Raw genomic sequence first — 15,746 nt, forward strand, 5'->3', positions numbered from 1 at the left:
TCGGTACTGGGAATCAAACTCAGGACCTTGCACTTGCCAGGCAAGCACTGCCATTGTTCAATTTTTTAAAACTGCTTTTTAAAAAAAACTGCTTTAAACACAATTCTCATTCTCTCTGTCTCTCTCATGAGACAGACTCACTCTGTAATCAGGCTGGCTTTGAACTCAGTAATCTTCTTCCCTCAACCTCCTGAGCACTAGGATTACAGGCGTGCGCCATGCCTGACTAGAGAAGTATGTTTTTCCTTTATGAAACTATGCATCGAAACACAAAATACATGTGGTCCTCACACATTCTAGCATTAAGATTCCAGAGTTGGCTGGTGATATAGTTCAGCAGCACAGTGCCTGCCTGGCAGGCACAGGCTTATGAGTTCGATTCCCAGTCAAGAATAACACTAGCATTCATAATTTTAATGACCCATTAAAAGAGGAAAATTATCAACTCTGAGAAAAGAAACATGATAGTTTCTTTTTGAAAATGAATAAATTTTTCTTCTTAATTCAGCTTCATTGGAAATCAGTGTTCTGTCCTTCCCATGTGTTCAGTAGGCTAACTTAACATGCTACATTTTTTAAAAGCTTGAAAAGGATTTTCTGGCATGGTGGGACATGCCTGTAATCCCAGCCCTCAGGAGGCTGAGGCAGGAGGATAAATGCAGTTCAGAGTTATCTGGGGCAGGGAGTCCAACCTGAACTAAATAGCAAGTTATCTCAGAAAGTTAAAACAAAAAGTTGATCAATTAATGCACTAATCTATTTGGGAGGAATAAAATGCAATCATGTAGTAGGATAAAATCTTAAGAACCACACAAAGAGATAGTGTATTGTAAAAATAATCATTTATTTCAAGCACATTTCAGAAAAACATGCCAATTTTTCTTTTTTCTGGTATCAAGAATTGAATTCACAACCTTGCACTTGCCAGACAGGCACTGTGCCAGTAAGCTATATTCCTGGCCCAAAACATAGCTGTTAAAACATGGCTAAAAGTGATAGTTTTGACACTAAGCAAAATGTGTTATAAGGAAGCAGGCCATCATTAACAAGTAATATTACACATGCTTCTTCAGCTGTGCTGTGGGTTATCTTGAGAAATGTAGGGAATTCCAAGGATTTCAGATACAGCGTCGGGTTTATGGCATGATTTACCTATCATGTTTAATTTCTTTCCACATTGAAAATATAGCCTTGAAAGGTATGAAACTGAACCAAATACATATCCATATCCAGGGAAAATCCCCCACTTTTTATGTACTCTGTTTCTGATTCTGTGGCTAATATTTAATCTTTTTGTTGGTTTGTTTCCTTGCTCCACTCTCCTGTACTGAGTAGACCCATAGCCTTACACATAACAGGTCCAGCTTTTCTTTTTAAAATCTTTATTTATTTGTCTTTTTCATTTTTATCGGTACCGGGGATCGGACTCACGACTGCCTGCTTGCAAGGCAGGTGCTTATGCCGCTGAGCTAAATCCCCAGCCCCTCTTTTTAAAATCTTGACACAGGATCTGGCTAAATTGCCCAGGCTGGGCTGGAATCTATGATCCTTTTGCCTCAGCCTCCCCTGGAGCTGCAATTACAGGTATGTGCTCAAACCCACCTTTGGGATTTTTAAAAAATATTTATTTAGTAATTTTTGGCTTCTTGATACATTTTTATTTTTTGGTACCGGGAATGAACTCAAGACCTTGAACTTTCCAGCCAGGCATTTGTGCCACCGAGATATATCCTTGGCAGGTTTTGCTATACAGTGCAGGCTGTCTTTGAAGTTGCTTATGTTGCCCAGGGTGGCCTCGAGCTTACGGTGATTCTTCTGCCTCTGGAGTGCCGTGTTTGCCACCACACCCAGCTTTGTGGGGGTGTTTTGTTTGTTTGGGTCTTTTCGAGGCAAGGTCTCACTATGTACTTTAGGCTGGTCCCTGAGCCTCTGGAGTGCTGGGGTGTCAGGCATGTACCACCATGCCCAGCTGCAGTTGTTTTGTTTTTGGTTTTTTTTGAGACAAGTTCTTGCTATGCTGTTCAGGCCAGCCTTCCACTCACTTTGTAGCCCAGGTTGATCTTGAACTTGCAATGATCCTCCTGCCTCAGCCTCCAAGTGCTGAGATTACAAGCGTGCGTCACTACACCTGGCTCTGGCTGTGGTTGTTTTAAAAGCTTTGAATGTCAACTCTAAACTCTTGAGACCAAATTGCCCTTAACTTTAAAAAGAAGATATTGGCTCAAATTTTGTTAACATCACACCTCTGGTACCCTTCCTGAAGAATGATAAAGATTAAGCTTAATTAATAGTGATGTTTTTAATAAGCAAAAGTCTAACTCTGCTTTTTAAAGCAAATAAAATAAAAATACCGGCACTATTTCAAATCATGCCAATGAAAATGGCATCAGCACAAAGATCTAAGCAAAATCAAATATAGATTAGTAATTAGAACAGCATGCAATGATTTCATTTTAGTAAAAACAAGAAACTTAGTAACAGGTAAAAGAAACATATGGCGTTATATTGAATACAGTATAAAACTAAATAACCATAAGTTTTATAAATTCTCCAATCATAACTGCTTGCTTTTGAAGAACTAAATTTTAGCTTCATTAAATTAAATGCCTATTCAACAAAGCTAATTGAAAAAATCTGTCTATACAAATTTTGATCCGAGAATACCAGCGTAAACAGGAGATGTTATTAAAGAAGAGTAAAAAGGTTCTATTCTTTTTCATCATCACTGTGATCAGGTTGCAAAGGACGTGCTCTGTTGAAAGAGTAGGGGAAAAAAAAGTACAGAAGTTTAGTAGTCACTCAACACGGGCTTACAAAAAAACTTAAAACCTTGTGTAAATAAGAAAATTAAACAATAGTGTCCAGTCAAGTGACTAGAAATGTGAGAAAATGAAGCTTTATTAACTGACAGACATAAAATTTCAAGTATGAGTGCACAAATTTTCAAGCAATATATTTTGCCGGTTACTTTGAAAAAAAATCCGTGTTTCTCACTTGGAATATATTATCTTTATTTCAACAGGAATCGCTCATTCTTTTTTTTTTTGTCTTTTTCCTTTTTATTGGTACCGGAGATCGAAGAATCTCTCATTCTTGTAGCATCTTTTTTAATGTGTTAAGGAAATTGATAAACAGTAAGAATTTTACAGAACACCTGTAATCCCAGAGTTTGAGGCCAGCCTGAACTACATAGCAAGACACTCAAAAAACAAAAACACACCAAAAGTAATTTTATAATAAAAAACAGAAAAATTAACCAACCTATTTGAGCAGAGAAAACATACACAAAATTTTCTATTTTACAATATACTCTTTTGGATTATATGACTATATAAGAATGAGAAATATCTCAAAATTATTTATTTAGCATATGGTAAGAATAACTTTAAAAAAAATAGCTTACATTATCCCAAGGCCATTTTGTTATTATCCTTCGTAGTTATCCTTTGTATAGATAAAAATCAATTAAGAACTGAATCACAAATTAGAATTTCTTTGGAGTGGGGGACAGAGTCTCACTATATGTTTCAGGCTGGTCTTGAACTCAACTGCTTAGCCAGGCTGGCTATGAACTAGAGGTGATCCTCCTGCCTCACCCTCTTTAGTGTCAAGATTACAAATGTACAACATCACACCTAACTATAGAATTTTTATTTTAGGATTGACAAAGCATTGTGAGCTCTACTCTAAACCCCTTCATTTTCTAATAGATCCAATCTGAATGGTCTAAAAGCTAAGTGCTAAAAGGATAATCTACACTGGTAGATTACAGACATTGTCACCATGACAATGTGAATCAAGAAATTGAATCAAGTTAATAAATGAACAATACCATGGCTCAGACTTCTTTTTGGCAAGGGCTTGATTTACTTTTAGACATCATTTCTGTCCAGGATTCAAGCAGAGGGCCAGCCAGCTATGATAGTGTACACCTGTAACCCTGCATGCTGGGACATTTGTAAGTTTTTTTTTTTTTTTTTTTTTTGTCTTTTTCCTTTTTTTATCAGTACCGGGGATGACATTTGTAAATTTAAGCCTAGTCTAGGTAGGGTTGTAGCTCAGTGCAAGGTTCCAAGGTTCCAAGGTTCCAAGGTTCAATTCCATTATCTTGTTTTTTAAAAAAAATTTAAGCAGATCTTCTTTTTTTTAAATTTTTTTTTTTTTTGGGTCTTTTTCCTTTTTATCGGTACCAGGGATCTAACTCATGACTGCCTGCTTGCAAGGCACGCGCTTATGCCACTGAACTAAATCCCCAGCCCTAGATAATCTTTCTTGATTCTGATTCTCTTCCATACAGCAGGTAAGAGTTTACACTGCCTTTGGGAGAAAAATAAATCCAGAAAAATAACTATTTCAAAACAGGAATTCAGAAGTTAGCATTTCTTGTGAATTTATTTACTATTTCAATTAAGGTGTAATTACAACTGTGCTAGACAAAGGCAAATTTAAGAAAAGAGGTTAAAAAAAATAAACTGTTACCTAATTTTTGGGTCAGACTTTATTATACCAGGGATTAAAGTTGTTTATGAGAATATATCTATAATCTCTTTCCATGAGAAGGAAGGTCTCTCGTACAGGTTTTATTTCTGTGATAATCAATGCTATAGTCACATTTAGATAAGTCACAAAGAGGGTTGAAATATGTCCTCTGACTAATCTTGCCTATTAGCGTATTCATATTACAATAAGAACAGGAAGAATGGTACCAGACAATGAGAGGGAACTAGAAGAAACAGGATCATGAGAAAAGCCCATTAAAAGCTTTATCCAGTGAGGCATGGTGATACATGATTGTAATTCCTGAACTTGGTAAACTGAGACAGAGTGTAAACTCAAGCCCAGCCTGAAAAATTTAGGGAGACAAAATGGGTGGGGCTGGGGAGTGTTGGAGATTTAGCTCAGCGGCATAAGCACCTGCCTTGTAAGGCGCAGTTATGAATTTGATCCCCGGTACAAAAAAAAAGGAGCTGGGGGGCTAGAGATGTGGCCCAGTGGTAGAGCTCTTGCCTTATGTGCACAAGGCCCTGGCTTTGATCCCCAGCACCACAAAAAAAAGGCTGGGGCCAGGCATGAATATGCATTGGAGACTGAGGCAGGACTGCTGTGAGTTCAAAACCATCCTGGGCTACATGGTGAGGCCCTGTCTCAAAAAGAAAAAAGGCTGAGAATAGTTGGGTGTAGTGGCACACATCTGTAGTCCTAGTATTCAGGAATAGGATCATCTTGAGTTGAAGGTCAGCCTGGACAACATAGTGAGACCCTGTCTAAAGAAAAAGAAAAGGGGGGCTGGGGATTTAGCTCAGCAGCATAAGCGCCTGCCTTGCAAGCACAGTCTTGAGCTGGCTCCCCAGTACCAAAAAATGAAAAAGAAAAAGGGCTGGGGCTGAGGCAGGTGGATTATTGCGAGTTCAAGACCAGCCTGGGCTGCAAAGTGAGCACCAAGGCCAGCCTGAACTGCACAGTGAGACCCTGTCTCGAAAAGACAAAAAGAAAAAGGGCTAGGAATGTAGTTAAGTACAAAGGCCCTCGTTTTAATTCCCAATACTGCAGAACAACAATTTTAAAAAGTAAAATTAATATTTTAAAGTTTATCAAATATGCCTTTCAAGTAGATCAGTTTTTGAATTGTAAAATTATTTAGTATATACAGAAATAAGAGTGTTTTGAGATGAGTAGCAGTCAGTGCACTTCTAAACTTTCAAATCAAGCACCTAAAAGAACATAAAACTCTTCTCTCTTCTAGGTATCTTCCCCAAATAGTAGCATCACATTACAGTGATACAAACTACTTATATTTATAGCAGAACAACGCATAATAGCTAAATCTTGGAAGCAGTTTATATGTCCATCAACAGGGCTGGAGATAGAGCTCAGTGGCACAGCATCTGCCTGGCAAGTACAAGGATTTGATTTTTAGTACCCAAAACAAAACAAACAAACAATAAGTCAGAGACTGTATGACCATCAACAGGTGAATGGAAAAAGAAAATGCAATATTTATACACTGTGAAATACTACTCTGCCAAAGAAGGATGAAATTTATACAAAAATGATGCACCTTGAGACAGTAATGGCAAGTTAAAATAAATCAGACACACAAGCTTAAATATCAAATGGTTTCCCTTATTAAACACCTGATGTATAAATAAAAAGCAAATAAAGAGATAATAGGAAACAGAAATAGATCTTGTACAAATGGGAAGGGGACCCAGAGAGATGTGAAGTGTGGGGTGTGGGGTAAAAAGAATTAAGATGTGTCATGAACCCACAATGCATATAATCATTATGTTCTGCAAACATGTACGAATGCAGTTTTTTTTGGGGGGATACTGGGGGTCAAACTCACGACCTCATACTTGGCAGACAGCCCTTATGCTGCTGAGCTAAATCCCCAGCCCAATTTTTTTTAATTTTTAAAAGCACAAAAGAAAAAAAAAATCTGATGCAGTTGTTATATGGTAACACACTGGGAACATGACAGATTTATTAGTATCTATGCAAGGATCATTGATGCTTGGATTTGGAGTAGATTCTAGGTCATCCTTGCACTGGCACATGCCAATTTCTACACAGAAAGTTAAACACAATGCCGAGAGACCCAGCATGTAGCTCAATGGTAGATACAGCATGTTAAACCTGGCACCAAAACCAAAAACAGAACAATTAAAAAAAAAAAAAAAAAAAGTAAAATTAGGACTGCTAAAACAATATAGAGGAGGAATGTTGAACCTTGTTAGAGCTTTCAGTGATACGGACAGACCACTGAGGCAAGCATGCCGTAGTTCACCACCATCGATACAGAGGATTTGTGCGCTAACACCTGATGTTTCCTTCCAGTGTACATATAAAATCACAAAATCTTTGTATAGTACCTAATTATTTTATGCTTTTCTATACTGCAAACTAAAATAAAAACTGAATATCTATTCTACAGTGCATCATTTTTCTCTAGAGCAATGTGAAGTTATTCCAAGGTAAAGTTTTAAGAGTTTGTCTGTGGTACTAGGGATCGAACCTGGGGTCTTGTTTGTTTGTTTGTTTGTTTGAAGACGAGGTGTTGCTCAGTTGCCCATGCTGGGCTCAAATTTGCCATTCTCCTGCTCAGCTTCCTAGCATGTTGGGGTTACAAGTATGTGCTATCACACCTTCTTTAAAGGCCTGTATTTCTTTAGCCACATTTAATGAAATCAGTAACTAATTTTCAATTTGTCAATACTATAAAGGTTTAACATTGACATTCATCATCAAGTTAAATCCTGCAGATGACTTCAAGCCAGCCTAGTTTGGGATTCAAGATTTTCTGTTTGTCTAGAGTAGTGGCCTTCACCTGTAATCCCAGCACTTGTGAGGTTGAGGCAGGAGGATCACAAGTTAGAGGCCAGCCTGAGCTGCACAGCAAGATCCTGTCTCAAAGAATGAAAAAAAAAAAAAAAAAAAAAGATTTTTGTGCGTAATGAATGGAATTCGTAGATTTGATGAAGACCTGGAATTTTTTTCCTAACTGGAAACCCAGGTGCCATCTGCATAGGGTTTTAGAATATGAGTTACAGAACCGTAGATTTTTCTTGACCTGAGCTTTTTCGTTTGTGTTTGAGGCAATCTATCTCTACAGTTTAGGCTTACTGGCATGCAATACCACATCCAGCCTGGGTCTTGTTTTTGTTACTATTTTCTAGTAACCTTAAGACTTTCACACTGAGCTTCATCCCTGGTCCTATTTTTCACATTTTTTTCCTGCTTGTTTGTTTTTGAGATAGGGTCTCACAAAGTGAGACTGCCCAGGATGGGCTCCAACTTGTAACCCTCCTGCCTCAGCCTCCGACTGCTGGGATTACACACTTGTGACAAAAAGCCCACCTGACCCGAGTCTCTTAACAGCAGAGACAGAGAAGGGCAGCAAGGCCAGTAAGGCTGTACGTAGCCTTTAGGGTGATGCTGGAGCGCTTTATAGCGCTCTCACTGCAGGGAAAACCCGGAATGCTGGTTAAGGAGGCAAATGAAGAAATCCACAAGGGCAGGTGTGGTACCAGGAGTAGCAGCCATGCCTGAGCCAGCCTCCATCTCTTCCCCTCCTGCATCAGCACATGGAGGCCAGGGCGCTAACTGGCAGGCTGGAAGATCTCCAGGCATCTAGCTGGTTGGAAGTAGCAAGGAGGGCCTCGTATGGAACGGGCATCACAAATGTAACAGTGGCACCACACCCTCCCCTCTTAGACCAAGTGAAATATTGCTTTTGAAACTTTTAAAACACTTAAAAATTGGATATAGACCCTGTGCTCCATTATTTACACATTTTTTTAGAAAGAGTCATTTTCATGTTTTTTTTTTTTTTTTCTCTTGTGACAAGGTCTCATTGTGTACTTCATGCTGATCTTGAACTCACTATGTAGTCCAGGCTAACCTGGAACTCCTGGTGATCCTCCTGCCTCCGCCTCCCAAGTGCTGGGATCACAAGTATGTGCTGCCATGCCCAGCTTCCTAATTCTGAAAAGTAATGCCTTTTTATAATTATTGTTGAAGGCTGGTAGCACAGAGTATAAGATGTTTTTACCGAGAGATAATTCTCTGATATTTGCAAACAGCACATATACATGTTTTGTTTTTGTTTTTTGTTTTGTCTTTTTCTTTTTTATCGGTACCGGAGATTGAACTCACAATTGCCTGCTTGCAAGGCAGACGCTTATGCCGCTGAGCTAAATCCCCAGCCCCCATACATGTATTTTATACAGAAAAATTATACTTTTGTGTAGTTTTTGCCTCACAAATATCATGAACATTTTCCTGTCACTGAAAGATTAAAAGCATCATTTAATTAGCTGCTTAAAATTTTACATGGTGAGCTCTGTCAGTATAATGTCCCCACCTTGTTTTGTTCTTCAGAGCTTACAGAGAAGTTATAAAGAAAATGTACCATGGAGTTAGTCTTGGTAGTGTCTAGATGATTGACCTTTCTGTACTTTCATTTTTCTACATTAATTATATGTCGTGGAAGTTAAGCTAGTCATTGTTTTTCTGCTGCAAAAAGACCAGAGCCTTGTGCATGCTAAGTTCAGGTTTGCACCCTGTGAACTATACCTCATAATGGTATTTAGAGATATATAAGCTTTAATGGAATTTAACCTAGATAAGGCAACATGGAAATCGCTTTTTGAGAAAAGACTAAAGACAAAGTAAAATTACCCTTCCTTAAAAAAAAAAAAAAAAAAAAAAAGTTAGCCAGGCATGATGGTGCACGCCAGGATACCCAGCATTCAGAAGGCTGAGGCAAAAGGATTGCTACAAGTTCAAGGCCAGTCTGGACTACAAAGTGAGTTCAAGGCCAGCTTGAACTGCATATTGTGAACGTGACCCTGTCTCAAAAAGAGAGAATAAAAAATAAATAAAAGCGGGCATGGTAGTGCACACTTGTCACCCCAGCACTGGAGAGGCTGGGGCAGAAGGATTGCTGCAAGTTCGTGGCTAAACTGCATATAAATACAGCACAAAGTGAAAAATTAAAGAATAAAAGGAGTACATTGGTAGTGAATGATGAAGCACTTATCTAAATGGGTGCAAATTCTCTTTGGAATAGGTAAAAATAATACTTTTTCCCGTTTGAAATTTAGGAGTAACTTAAAATAAGAAAGATTATGTTTAAAAATCTTTATTTCTTATTTATTTATTCGGCAGTACTAGGGATTGAACCCAGGTACTTAGACTTCTGAGCTACATTACCCAGGCTGGCTTCAAATGTATGATCCTCCTACCTTAGCCTCCACAGCAGCTGGGATTACAGGTATGTACCATCGTGTCTAACCACTTTGTGTGTTATTCAAGAGAAAATTTTTAAAAAGTTATGCAATATCTCTTTTGTCCTTTATTGTTTAAGAGGATATAAAAACTTACTTTCTGTTTGTTTTTCCTAAGCCACTACTTCCTGGCTCTTCAGGAATTCGATTCTCTTTTTCAGAATCTTTAGGGGAAAGCCTGAAGAATTCTCCAATTCCTTTTTGCCACTTGGGAGTTGGACGTACACAGACTGGATTCCCTCCTGAATACTTATTTTCAGCTAAAAATATAAAAATACACAATTAAATAATAACATAGAATACAATCCCCGTTCCTTAAAGATTTTTTTTTTTGTACCAGGGATTGAACTCACGACCTTGCACTTGCTTAGGAGGCACTTGTGCCAAGAATTAAATTCTTTTAACATCAAGCTCTCAAAGGTATTAAGTGGTACTATATCCATTTTTAAAGTAATTAGATAATATAACCAAGAAAACCTTATTCAGACAATAAAATTCAATTAAATAGTTATCCTAGAAAAATAGCGGTAATAGAATTTTTACAACTGGAAAATTTTTTCATATTTTGCCCACAAGCAAGCTATTCAAATACTTGTCACTAGCCAGAAGTGGTGGCACACAGCTGTAATGTCAGCACTTGAGAGGCTGAGGCAGGAGGATCATTGTAAGTTCGAGACCAGCCTGGGCTACAAAGTAGCTCAAGGCCAGCCTGAACTGCATAGTGAAACCATGTCTCAAAAAGTTCTACATAGCAAGAACTTGTCTCAACAACAACAAAAGTGGTCCTTTGGTTCTTAATTTTACTAAGGAAAACTCATAGGACTGTCTTCACCACTAGAAAATATTTAGTAGCAATACATTTTTTGAAATATTTTATCCTCCTGCCTCAGCCTCTATTTTTATTTTTTGAGATGAAGGTGTCTCTATGTTGTCTAGGCTGGGCTCCAACTCCTGAGGTCACAGAATTCTGACTCAGTCTCTTCAAGAAGCTGGCATTACAGGCGTAAACCACTTTATCCAGCTAGTGGCAACAGATTTCAACAGTCCTGCTGATTTAGTTATACGATCTCTGCCAACGTACATAACCTGACCTTAGATTCTCTTTCTCTCCTTTCTTTCTTTCTTTCTTTCTTTTTTTTTTTTTAAGTTGTTGTTAAGACAAGGTCTTGCCTTGTAGTACAGGCTGGCCTTTAACTCACTATGTAGCCTAGCCTGGTCTGGAACTCATGGCAATCCTCCTGCCTCAGCCTCCAGAATGTTGGGATTATAGGCATGCCCCACCATGCCTAGCAAATTTTCTCTTTTTTATTTTATTTTTTGGTACCAGGGAAGTATGAGATTGTGAGTTCAATCCCAGGTACTAAAATAAATAAATTTTTAAAAATGAGGATATGGGCTGGGGATTTAGCTCAGTGGCATATCTGCCTGGCAAGTACAAGGCTGTGAGTTTAATCCCTGGTACCAAAAATAAATAAATAAAATAAAAATGAGGATATTAGCAAATAGAAGTTAAAAATAGAGATCTGTAAAATGTTATAAAAGTGCATTTGTGCAACATAGTCATTAAGGGCCTCTGCAGTTGACTGGTGATTCACCAGTGAGCCAGACCATGGCATAGAGCTCTGACAGTTTGTTCTAGGAGTAGAGCACTTACAGAATTCTCAGTATACTGATTTACCTTCAGAAATCTTTTTTTGTTGTTTGTTTTTTGAAATAAGGTCTTTGTATGTAGTTCAGACTGGTCCTGAACTCGTTATATAGCACAGCCTGGCCTCAAACTCATGGTGATCCTTCTGCCTCAGCCTCCTGAATGCCTCCATGCCCACTTATCTTCAACTTGACTACTACTATATTCCCTCTTATCTGATGACTTAAACCATAACTGTTTTCTTTTTTGGTACCAGGAATTGAACTCAGGACCTTATGCTTACCAGGCAGACACTTGTGCTATTGAACTATATCCCCAGCCCTGAAATCGTATCTTTTCTAACAAAATGTTTTGATTTTTTTTTTTTTTTTTTTGTCTTTTTCCTTTTTATTGGTACCGGGGATCGAACTCATGACTGCTTGCTTGCAAGGCAGGTGCTTATGCAGCTGAGCTAAATCTCCAGCCCAACAAAATGTTTTGAATAGGGGAAAATTTGAGTTGACAACTCATGAAATCTGAAACAGTGTGTCCCTCTGTTTTTTACTAAGGTGGAGTTCATTTTCCTGCTTACTTGGCTTCCCACAGAAAGCATGAGGCACCAGGTGGCAGGGCATTTTCTCACCCTTTCCACAGAAGGGGCGGTGTGAAGCTGTTTCCCTTGCCTGGCTCCCCTCCTACTCTTTCAAAGGCAGTATCAGGAGCCACAAAGTTAGAAAATGCAGAGAGCATCCTCAGAAAAGAGAGGAAGAAAAGATTAGAGAAAGGGAAGGCAAAAGAAAGGGAAGGAAAAAATGCAGAAACAAAAGCAAAAGCTGGTTGGATAACATGAGCTTATAATCCTATCACTTTAGGAAGCTGAAGCAGTTTCCTAAACTTCAGTTTCCATGTGAGCAACTTAGCAAGACACTGTCTCAAAGCACTACAAGTAAAAATAAAAGCTAGAGATTTAGCTCAGTGGGAAAGCCATGGGTTCAATCCCCACAGCCTTTTTCTGCAAAAAAAGAAAACAAAATCTATGCTAAGACAATGTGGTTAGTACTGTCAACCATCATCTCATATCTAGTGAGGAAGTACTTCAGAAATCTCTACAAGATAAAATGATTTCGGGCAGCATGCTGGCACACAGCTATAATCCCAGCACTCCCAGAAGCTGAGGCTGCAGGATCCCTGAGAGTTCAGGGCCAGGGTGGGCTACATGGTGAGACCCTGTCTCAAAAACAAAACAATAAAATGATTGTTATTAAAAAAAAAAAAAAAAAAAAAAAAACGCTAAACCCAAAAGAAAACAGATAGGAAAATAGCTTGAGATTCTCTTCTAAAAGACCTCCACTTCCACTCCCAGCTGCCCAAAAGGCCAAAAGCCCCTTCAAAGGACAAGAAAGAAATTTCAGCGTGAGGATCTTAAGTAAAATGAATCATGGTGGAAGTTGAGATTTTTAAGAACTGCTGTGCCATGCATGATGATCCCTCTGCCCTTCAGAAGGGCTGGGGTCTGCATACACCTGGGGTCTCTACACTGTGCCACATCCCCACCCTTTTACGAAATTTATTATTTTTGAGACAAGGATTCTCTCAGTTGTCAGGGCTGTGCTTGAACGTGTGAATTTCCTGCCTTAGCTTCCCACCGTGCCAGAGTACAGGTACGTGTCACAAAGCGATCTGGGCCCTTTCCTAGAGGATTGTTACCTCAGAAACTTCTACGGGTGCTTCTTACCTTTCCTGGAGGACGAAAACGCCCTGGAATTCGTGGCAGACGTGGAGGGACCCAGCACCTTCCTGGGGGCTCGAGAGGCCACCACTGCATGGACAGACAAAGTGGGGGCTGGGGGGCTTGGCGTTCCGAAGGGGACAGCGGGATTCGAACACAGAGTCACGCTCTCGCCACCGCCCCAGCCCGAGGTGTGTGGAGGAGACAGCTCTGAGATCTTCCAAGTCAGACGGCCTTTTCCGCAGCTTCCACCCGGAGGTTAGGGGCCTGGGCCGGGGAGGTTAGGGGCACCCTTCCCTGCACCCCACACCCCAGGCCGCGCCTGATTGCCTCACCTTTCCTGTAAGTGCCTGGGACACTATCTGCTTTAGTCCGCACCATGGTAGCCCGAGAGGAGACAAGGGAGCTGCACTGACTTCCCAGCGAGAGTGGCTCGCAGGACAAGGACCCGCAGGAGACGCTCCCGCCACGGTTAACAAGGGGCGCTTTCCCGCGCTTCTCGACTTGCGCGAGCCGTGACGCCCATTGGTTCCGCGCCTCCCCCATGAACCAATCGCGGGATCCCGCGTGACAGTGGCCAGGCTCACAGCCCCGCTGACCAGTCCTTCAATGTGCAGAGCCCTGTGATTGGCGCCCGCGCCAGGAGGCGGGGCAGGAGCCCCACTCTACCAATGAAATGAGCCCGCTGGTGAAAGAAAACCCAGCTAACAAAGAATTACAAAATTATCGTAGGGTTAAATCCATGGTGATGGGCTCCGGGAAGGAAGCCTAAAATTAAGCGAACTTTTTGACGCACCTACAAGAAATCAAAACTTAAAGAAAGAAATGGAACTTGAGAGTTTTAATACGTCTGGCACGAATTGTATCCATATCCACCATTTATTCCAAAAATAATTCTATGGGATGGGGGAAAGAAAACTAATACAACTTATTTACAGGCTTTGATGTCTTTAGTGTCTTACGAAATTAAGGAAAAACTGGGGCAGTTAGATCTATTATGCACACAATAATAAAACGTCTTGACAAACAGGCTGAGGACTCAGCTCTAGCTCTGGCAAACATAACTAGAACGGGGGCGGGGGGGGGATTATTTCCCATTCCTGGGCTGCTAATTGTGATGTCCCCAGGAGTAAATTTCACTCTCAATTCGCGCTTAAAACCAGGTTGGCTCAACTCGCTGTGTGATCTCACTTGAAAGTGAATCCTAGGAATGAAAGTATGACACTGTGAAGAATTCTGCTTGCATTTAAAAAAAAAAGTACTTTAACAGAATCAACTACATTGTGTTATACAAGGAAAAGATTTAGAGACCAGGTTAAATTAACATGATAATAGGAAGTGTGGGTTGGTAATTACCTGCGGCTACACTCTTATCAATGCATATACCACAGTTTAAAAAATCAACACACCTCAGAGTGTTTCTTTGTTGTCGTCAGACTCCATAGTGATGCGAGCTGCTTTTTTGGAGGGGGAGGGGTGCCGGGGGTCAAACTCACGACCTCTTGCCACTAAACTATATCCCTGGCCGTTGCTTTATTTCCCTGGCCCGCCGGCTGCTTCTTAAAAGCCACTATTTCCTTTTCCGTTAGCGCCCCTTCTACACGCTTCTGAATTGTTTAATTAGAACTCACATCCCAGATTTCTGCAGAGACCGGAAATCCCTGGCGAACATGTCAGTCTTTTCTTCTATTGTACATGCCAAGTAAATGGCTAGGAAGAATTTCAAAATGCTGTACTTTTTCATATAAAAGCACTCTGCATCCTACAGTAGTATTGTGTATGTGTTTGCATATGTGTTTGTGTTTGTGCGTTTACCTGAGAATCAAAAACTTCGAGTCTAACACATCATAGGCCATTGCTCTACCAGTGAGCCATACCCCCACCGTTTATGGTTTGGTTTTGTTTCTCGGGTTTTTTGGCTTTGTTGTTTTTTTGGTTTTTTGTACCAGGGATCAAACTCATGACCTTGCGCTTGCCAGGCAGGCATGTATGCCACTGAGCTAAAATCCCCTGCCCTTTTTTTTTTTTTTTTTTTTTTTTTTGTCTTTTTCCTTTTTATCGGTACCGGGAATCAAACTCACGACTGCCTGCTTACAAGGCAGGCGCTTATGCCGCTGAGCTAAATCTCCAGCCCCTGTTTTCGTTATTTGAGACAGAGTTCTCTTGTTATAATCCAGGCTGCCCTCCAACTCACAGCAATCCTCCTGCCTCAGCTTCCCAAGTGCTGAAACTACAAGCATGGTCACCATATCTGGCTCTCTATGTCTTTTTAAATGTTAGTGATAATGAAGTTTGCATGGCAGGGAAAAAGTGAAAGAACACAGTGAAGCCTGCAGCTTCCTGTGTCCAGGTATGAACCACTGTGCCTACCCATTACAGAGATTACCTTTAAGTCATGTTAAATGAGTATGCTTATTTGCTCATTATAATAAATTATAATGATTGTAAATGACATTAAATCATGCATACTACAAACCGGACATGGCTGTACTTAATGCCAGCACTCACGAGGCTGAGGCAGGATTACTGTGAGTTCAAGGCCCGCTTAGGCTACAAAGCCAGCTTGAGCTGCATAGTGAAATTCTATCTCAAAAGGAAAAAA

General features: G+C 40.1%; 1 protein-coding gene across 4 annotated transcripts; it reads right to left on the reverse strand.

Moving 5' to 3' along the window:
- Positions 1-825: 825 nt before the first annotated feature.
- Positions 826-13,742, reverse strand: Pclaf (PCNA clamp associated factor). Of its 4 annotated transcripts, none has more exons than XM_003480186.4 (4): positions 13,480-13,681; positions 13,151-13,234; positions 9,886-10,048; positions 826-2,752 (listed from the first exon to the last, which is right to left on the reverse strand). In XM_003480186.4, exons 1-4 carry the CDS (start codon positions 13,523-13,525, stop codon positions 2,707-2,709), a joined length of 339 nt encoding a protein of 112 aa, XP_003480234.3. In that variant the 5' UTR covers positions 13,526-13,681; the 3' UTR covers positions 826-2,706. The 4 variants fall into 4 exon arrangements, with proteins under 4 accessions (XP_003480234.3, XP_063113022.1, XP_012999166.1 ...); XM_063256951.1 differs by lacking the exon at positions 826-2,752 and adding an exon at positions 2,881-5,889 and having other exon boundaries at positions 13,480-13,689; XM_063256952.1 differs by lacking the exon at positions 9,886-10,048 and having other exon boundaries at positions 13,480-13,742.
- Positions 13,743-15,746: the final 2,004 nt, after the last annotated feature.

This window comes from Cavia porcellus, unplaced genomic scaffold (assembly GCF_034190915.1).
Source record: "Cavia porcellus strain 051 isolate PalLab524CR breed Dunkin Hartley unplaced genomic scaffold, mCavPor4.1 scaffold_10, whole genome shotgun sequence".
Classification (NCBI taxonomy): Eukaryota; Metazoa; Chordata; class Mammalia; order Rodentia; family Caviidae; genus Cavia; species Cavia porcellus.